At 41.0% G+C, this 7,182-nt stretch overlaps 3 protein-coding genes across 3 annotated transcripts; all 3 read left to right on the top strand.

The window, feature by feature from the left end:
- Positions 1 to 139: 139 nt before the first annotated feature.
- LOC130507048 (uncharacterized) lies at positions 140 to 2,117 on the top strand. The gene is made up of 2 exons (XM_057001760.1): positions 140 to 1,639; positions 1,731 to 2,117. Exons 1-2 carry the CDS (start codon positions 140 to 142, stop codon positions 2,115 to 2,117), a joined length of 1,887 nt encoding a protein of 628 aa, XP_056857740.1.
- A 170-nt stretch (positions 2,118 to 2,287) lies between these two features.
- On the top strand, positions 2,288 to 3,608 carry LOC108834514 (uncharacterized). Its single transcript, XM_057001759.1, has 3 exons — positions 2,288 to 2,724; positions 2,815 to 2,920; positions 3,002 to 3,608. Exons 1-3 carry the CDS (start codon positions 2,288 to 2,290, stop codon positions 3,605 to 3,607), a joined length of 1,149 nt encoding a protein of 382 aa, XP_056857739.1. The 3' UTR covers position 3,608.
- Positions 3,609 to 3,949: 341 nt separating this feature from the next.
- LOC130507047 (uncharacterized) lies at positions 3,950 to 6,924 on the top strand. The gene is made up of 7 exons (XM_057001757.1): positions 3,950 to 4,569; positions 4,645 to 5,046; positions 5,134 to 5,418; positions 5,501 to 5,803; positions 5,901 to 6,305; positions 6,388 to 6,648; positions 6,743 to 6,924. Exons 1-7 carry the CDS (start codon positions 3,958 to 3,960, stop codon positions 6,746 to 6,748), a joined length of 2,274 nt encoding a protein of 757 aa, XP_056857737.1. The 5' UTR covers positions 3,950 to 3,957; the 3' UTR covers positions 6,749 to 6,924.
- Positions 6,925 to 7,182: the final 258 nt, after the last annotated feature.

Below are 7,182 nucleotides of genomic sequence, written 5' to 3'. Positions count from 1 at the left end.
GAGAGGTGCATGGGAATTTGTGAGGTCAGTTGCTGCAGATTTGCGAGAGTCTGAGTTGATCATCTGCCCATGTATTGACTGTCGCAACGTAGATCGTCACTCAGCCAGTGTTATTGTGGATCATTTAGTAACTAGGGGAATGGATTTGAGTTACAAAATGAGGGAGGATTGGTATCACCATGGAGAAGTAATATCAGGGACTGACAGCAGAAGCAGTGCAAGTGAGAAGAGCAATGAGATTTTAGGGTTATACCAAGCAGCAGCGTATGTTGATGAAGAGTTTCTAAGGCATGGTGACTTAAGTGAGGTTGCTGAAGGTGAAGATAAGGCAGAAGATGAGTTTCTTGCTAAGCTAGCCGATGCAGAAACACCTCTGTATCCAAGTTGTGGTAACCACAGCAAGCTCTCTGCTATTGTTTCACTCTTTAGGATAAAGACTCAGAATGGTTGGTCTGATAGAAGCTTTGATCTGTTGCTTGAGACTTTGCCACAGATGCTACCGAAGGATAATGTCTTGCACACGTCCTTGTACGAAGTAAAGAGGTTCTTGAGATCTTTTGATATGGGTTATGAGAAGATACACGCCTGTGTGAACGACTGCTGTCTATTCAGAAAGGAGTTTGAGAAGTTAGACAAATGTCCGAAATGCAATGCATCAAGATGGAAGAGTAACTTGCGCACAGGTGATGTAAAGAAAGGTATTCCACAGAAAGTTCTTAGGTATTTTCCCATAATCCCACGTCTGAAGAGGATGTTCAGGTCAGAGGACATGTCAAAGGACTTAAGGTGGCATTTTAGTAATAAAAGCACTGATGGGAAAAGCAGACATCCGGTTGATTCTGTAACTTGGGATCAGATGAATGACAGATATCCTTCATTTGCCGCTGAAGAAAGGAATCTTCGGCTTGGGCTGTCCACTGATGGGTTCAATCCTTTCAGCATGAAGAATGTGAACTACAGTTGCTGGCCCGTTTTGCTTGTCATTTACAACCTGTCACCTGAAAAGTGTATGAAGGAGGAGAACATCATGTTGTCGTTGCTCATTCCTGGTCCAACCCAACCTGGTAACAACATTGATGTGTACTTAGAACCGCTTATAGAGGATCTTAACCACCTGTGGGAGAAAGGAGAGGTAACATATGATGCAGTCAGCCACACGACTTTCACATTAAGAGCAATGCTTCTCTGGACCATTCAGGATTTTCCAGCATATGGTAATCTCGCAGGCTGCAAAGTAAAGGGGAAAATGGGTTGTCCAGTGTGTGGGAAAAACACAGACACGATGTGGTTGACTAACTGCAGGAAGCACGTTTATATGTCCCACCGGAAAGGTCTTCCTCCCACACATCCTTATCGAGGAAAGAAAGCTTGGTTTGATGGGAAAGCAGAGCATGGGAAAAAAGGTAGAATTCTGAGTGGTCATAACATAAGTCATATACTCAGAAACTACAAGAATGATTTTGGAAAAGTGAAAGTAACTGGAAGGAAGAGGAAGATTAATGAGACGGTTGGATCAGACTCCAATACGGATGATGAATCCAGTGATTCAGAGGAAGAGGAAGAGGAAGAAGCAGTTGATGAGGAAGAGCTATCTAGATGGAAGAAGCGGTCAGTCTTTTTCAAGTTACCTTATTGGGAGGTATGTTTCTAATCTGAAGAGATATCAGTTTTTATGACCTGTGCAGTCACCACCTTTCTTTGACACTATTATCTTTGTTTGTTTTGTATAGGATCTACCGGTAAGACACAACTTAGACGTTATGCACGTGGAAAGAAATGTTGCTGCAAGCCTTATAGCAACATTGTTGCATTGTGGAAAATCTAAAGACGGTCTTAACGCGAGGAAAGATCTAGAACTGCTTGGCATTAGGAAGGATTTACATCCTCAACCCCGTGGAAAAAGAACATACCTTCCTCCAGCTCCTTGGTCTCTGTCCAGCAAAGAGAAAAAATTATTCTGCAAGCGGTTATCAGACTTCAGAGGTCCGGATGGTTATTGCTCAAATATATCAAGGTGTGTGAAGTTGGAAGAATCTAAGATATCAGGGTTGAAATCACATGATTACCATGTATTGATGCAACAGCTTCTTCCGGTTGCTATCAGAGGTATCAACTGAGTCTTTAAACTTTGTATTAGTCAAGATTTAGATGTCCTGATGCAACAGCTTCTCCATTTATAATTTGGACAGGGTTATTACCTAAAGGTGTTAGGATAGCTATTCGACGCCTCTGTGCTTTCTTCCATCATCTCTGTCAGCGGGTAATTGATGTAGACAAAATTACAGCAATGGAGGAGGAAATTGTGGAAACACTCTGCATGTTTGAGCGTTTTTTTCCTCCAAGTTTCTTTGATATAATGGTGCATTTGGTAGTTCATCTAGGCAGGGAAGCTCGGTTATGTGGACCAGTTCATTTCCGTTGGATGTACCCATTTGAGAGATTCATGAAGGTGCTGAAAGACTTTGTCAGAAACCTTGCAAGGCCAGAGGGTTGTATTGCTGAAGCGTATCTCGCAGAGGAATGTGTTAGGTTTTGCAGTCAGTTCTTGAAAAAAACAACAGGTTATGAGGAGAAACCTGATAGAAACGCTGAGTATGAGAGTAGCTCTATTCTTGAAGGTCGTCCAATATCTGCTGGCACTTGTTGTGTTCTTTCTGAGAAGGATATGAGCATTGTACATCTTGCTGTGATTCAGAATATGACTATCGTCGAACCTTATGTGGAGTAAGTCTTTCAAAGCTACTTTTTGTTTTGTAGTTACTGCGGGTTGTTAGTTTATTAAGTTGCTAATACTCTGTTTGAATCCTTTTGAAGCATGCATCTACAGCATCTACAAGACACTAATGAAAAATGTAGACGTGATGCAACAATATTATGGAGAATGCATTCACAGAAATTTGCTTCTTGGTTAAAAGAGCAGGTAGTTCTCATAATATGATCAACAATTTAGTTTCCTGGCTTTGGCTATACATATGTATTGACACAACATATCTTTTTATAGATACCTATTAGCTCAGACCATCACGACGAGACACTCAAATGGCTGGCCTACGGACCTCGTGTTAGCTCTAGGTCTTACACTGGTTACATAGTTAATGGTCTGCGGTTCCACACGATTTCAGTTGACAGACAAAGCCAGAACAGTGGTGTTCTATATGAGGCAACAGCTATGTGTAGATCAAGTGCAAAAGATACTTCGCAGATGGTTGACTTGGTAACATACTATGGCAGAGTGTTGGAGATTCTGCTGATCGATTACAATACATTTTACATTCCTGTATTTCGCTGTCAGTGGGCAAATATAGGTAACGGAGTCAAGGTAGAAGATGGCTTCACACTAGTGAACCTCAACCAAAGTCAAATGGCTTATGCTAGAGATCCATACATCCTCGCCTCACAAGCAAAGCAAGTCTTTTACTCAAGAGTAGATGAGTCATCAAGTTGGTATGTAGCTATGAGAGGGCCTACAAGAAGATACCGTGAGGAAGATGCTGAGGATGGACATTTGGATGTTGGTCCAATGCCAGCAGTAGTGGCCATGGATGTTGATGATTTAGTTGATGAATCTAGAAATGCCAGAGCTGACTGTGAAGGAATATATGTTTGAAAAGGAGAAGTTGTGATTTTTTGGATGATGGCCATAAGTTGTGATTTTTTGGTTGATGGCCATAACTTGATTTTTTGTTTATATTGGAGAAGTTGTGATTCCAGATTCCTGCCCATAATCTGATTTTTTTGGTTTATTGGAGAAGGTGGGATATAAGATAATGGGCAGGAATCTGTGTATGTGAATTGTGTTATGGAATTATCTATTTCTGATCAGTTGCTTTGAGTGTGTTTTGCGTGTTGTTTGTTTGTGTTTTGGAAGTATCTAATTCTTGTTTGTTGTTTGTTTCTTACATCTGATTTTCTTTCATACTTACCAACTCTTTTCTATTTCAGCAGGAGTGAACTAAGATGGGAAACCAGAGGAACAAGCGTGTGCCCAAGCGTGTGCCCAAGCGTGCGAAGAAGCAGACAGATGTAGAAATGGAGGTTGCAGATGAAGAGCAATTCATCGAACATATAACAACCAGAGCAGTCTCAGATGAAATGGTGGAAGAAGCACAGGAGTTGGGGGAGGAGAATCAGAATGAAATGGAGGAAGAAGCACAGGAGTTGGGAGAGGAGAATCAGAATGAAATGGAGGAAGAAGCACAGGAGTTGGGAGAGGAGATTCAGAATGAAATGGAGGAAGAAGCACAAGACTTGGGGGAGGAGAATCAGAACGAAATGGAGGAAGAAGAGGAAGCTGTTGCTGGAGCTGATGGAGTGCAGACTCAGACTGACACAGCTAGTACATCACAACGTAAAAGACGTCGAGGACCTACAAAGATGAAACACATTGCCAAGGATCCAAATGAACGGCAACATGTCGACTTCACAGATATGGGGGATCCCTGTGGTCCAGGTTCAGTATTGTTATCCTCTTACTTGGGTCCCTTAGTACGTGAACATGTGCCGGTGATCATTGATAACTGGAGACAAGTCAGTGAAGAAATCAAGACTGTTCTTTGGAAATCTATTGAGGTAAACATATTTTTTTTTACTTTTACTTCCAATCCATTTAACTTGTATTTTAATATGTCTCATTGCTGACTGCAGATGAGGTTTGATTTGGACGAAGACTTCAAAAAGGTTGCTGTGTTTAAACAGATGGGATGTTTGTGGAGAGCATCCAAATCACGTCTGGTAACATCTGTTAGGAAAGCTCCAACTATTAAAGCTAGGATGAGCCTGCAACCAAACAATGTAACTACAGCTGAATGGCGTAAATTTGTCAGAGATAAGACCAGTCAAGCCTTTAAGGTTGTCAGCGACTCTTACAAAGAAAGAAGACAGAAGCAGATTCCTCACACCTGCGGCCGTAAAGGCATGGTCAGGCTGAGAGAAGATTTGGTCAAGTCTAGCGAAGATCCATCAAAAGTGTCGAGGCTACGAGTTTGGGTGAAATCACGAACAAAGAAGGATGGTACTCCTGTCAATGTTAATGCAGCTGAAAAGATTGTAAGTTTTAATCTTTCATATTGCTTCTAAGAAGTTGGATTGGCTGGTTGCTGCTTTGTGGTTATTGAAATTTTAATGTCTTTCCAGAAAAAGGCATCAGAGATCGAACTTGAGGGTCATGCCGATTCAACGACAACGAATCCAAAGCATGATATGCTATCTCAGATATTGGGACCTGATCAACCTGGGCGGTTGCGGGCGATGGGCAGAGGCATTAGCATGACCAAATTGAATTGTTTACAGGTTAAGGACAGCTATATCGCTGCAATGGAACAAAAACAGGTGTACATGCAGGAACAGGTTAATGATTTACAGAAGGCCCTTCGCAGAATGAATAATCAGGGACCTGCAACTGATGTCAGTGAAAACCAGGTATGAATTGAGTTCATCTGCCTTACTCTATCTATGGAATTGTATATATGAATTGGTTTGACATTGCTTGTTCTTCATGTAGAGTGTAAATAATACCAGATCACTTCCCAAGTGTTATCTGGTTGACTGGGCTTCTGTCGATGTGAAAGTTGCTGAGGGAAGGGTGGTTTCAGCTGAAGCTGATGAGTTAGTTAATGGGATTCCTTTAGGGCCTCACGCGGTGAAGGTTTTAGTTGAAACTGCAATAAAAGCAGACACCTTTTTATGGCGCCCTGCACAGAATATGTTTACTTTGGAGGATGCAGTTGGCGAAATGATTGCATGGCATTCTGATCACTGTATTGTTGCAACAGCAGGTCTCATTCCAGAGGACAATGCTCCTAACGTTAAGTTTCTTCTCCCTCTGTAGCTGATTATGTTTTCTCTCTATACATGAGTATGATTCTGAGTCCTTTTTATCCCGTCTTTGTTGTCTTTGGCAGAGCCCCTTCACAGGTTCAGTTAACAAATGCAAACTCATGGACTATATAAAGAAGGAGGAAGTGGTTGCTGTAGGCCGATGGCAGACAAAAGAACCAAAATCATTGGTCAATGGACTCCCTCTTGGTCCTAATGCAGTAAAAGTTTATGTTGATGAGGTCCTAAACCCAACGGCATACATATGGAGGCCTACTGTAGGAAAGACAACTATGGAGGATTTTATGAACTGTTATGTAGCATGGCCTGCAAATTGCGTTGTGTTTGAATCGGATATGACAGATTCTCCTCGTCGTCAACAATCAGATTCTAAAGCAGTGAGTTCATCTTCTAAGAATCAGAAGTCTCCATTAACACCACCAGCTCCTAAGAAACCATTTACTCCAGCATCTCCTCTACGCAGATCTGAGGTACTTTCTTTTCTTCAATTAGTTGATTTGTTCTGGGATGATGCTTGAATTTTGGCTTCGATTTTGCTTTGTGTGATTCCAGCGTAACAAATTCAAGCCAAATCAAAAAATCCAGCTGCTGGATATATCTGGAAACAATGTCGTCGTCGCTGAAGGACGATGGTCTTCGAGTAATCCTGAGCATCTTGTCCACTTTCAGGCATTGGGGCTTGGTGCTTGTAGAGTCTTTGTGGATGTTGTCAAGGTGAAAGATGCAGCTGTGTGGAGGACTTCGTCGGAGATCGAGTATATGGAAGATGCACTAGGCAGCTGTCTTGCTTGGCCAGAGGATAAAATTATAACGGTGAGAGTTGTGTTTATTTTGCGTTCTTTCTCACATGTTCTCTTGCATCCGTATGAAAATGTAAAAAACTAAGGTTATATGTCTTTATTTACAGGTTTGACAAAAGACCAAAAGGAGCATGGTGACTTGGTGTTTCCTGTTTAGTTAAGTTCTTGTTCTTTGCTGTTTCAGAACATGGCTTTGTATTTCAATGACTCGTGTGTTTCTCTTTTTCATGTACTCGGTTGAAAAATTTAATCTATGTATGGTTTGGATGATTTTACTAAATTAAGACTTTATGTTATTGTGTTTGATCCATTTTATCATTTCAATTTTACAAAAGCCCAATAAACTAAATGTCCATTTGTTGGTTCAGCTAGAAAATCACTATTTTCAATTTAGGGTAATGATAGGGGTTAGGATTCTCATGTTTTTTTTGTGATTAGGTTTAGAGATTTCTTTTAAGGTTTATTCCACTTATAGTTTTCAGGTCTTTTTCAAGATGCTATAACACACACTAAGACAAAATGATATGTTAATCACAAAACATATGAT

The sequence above is a fragment of the Raphanus sativus genome, unplaced genomic scaffold (genome assembly GCF_000801105.2).
Source record: "Raphanus sativus cultivar WK10039 unplaced genomic scaffold, ASM80110v3 Scaffold3944, whole genome shotgun sequence".
Classification (NCBI taxonomy): domain Eukaryota; kingdom Viridiplantae; phylum Streptophyta; class Magnoliopsida; order Brassicales; family Brassicaceae; genus Raphanus; species Raphanus sativus.
The sequence above is the reverse complement of the archived record's forward strand: the minus strand, read 5'-3'. Positions and strand labels throughout refer to the sequence as shown.

Coding starts and splice junctions, on each gene's coding strand:
- LOC130507048 (XM_057001760.1), top strand. CDS start 140: ATGGATTTGAGTTACAAAATGAGGGAGGATTGGTATCACCATGGAGAA. Junction 1,640..1,730: donor TCAAGTTACCTTATTGGGAG/GTATGTTTCTAA, acceptor TGTTTTGTATAG/GATCTACCGGTAAGACACAA.
- LOC108834514 (XM_057001759.1), top strand. CDS start 2,288: ATGGAGGAGGAAATTGTGGAAACACTCTGCATGTTTGAGCGTTTTTTT. Junction 2,725..2,814: donor ATCGTCGAACCTTATGTGGA/GTAAGTCTTTCA, acceptor ATCCTTTTGAAG/CATGCATCTACAGCATCTAC. Junction 2,921..3,001: donor CTTCTTGGTTAAAAGAGCAG/GTAGTTCTCATA, acceptor ATCTTTTTATAG/ATACCTATTAGCTCAGACCA.
- LOC130507047 (XM_057001757.1), top strand. CDS start 3,958: ATGGGAAACCAGAGGAACAAGCGTGTGCCCAAGCGTGTGCCCAAGCGT. Junction 4,570..4,644: donor TTCTTTGGAAATCTATTGAG/GTAAACATATTT, acceptor TGCTGACTGCAG/ATGAGGTTTGATTTGGACGA. Junction 5,419..5,500: donor CTGATGTCAGTGAAAACCAG/GTATGAATTGAG, acceptor TTCTTCATGTAG/AGTGTAAATAATACCAGATC.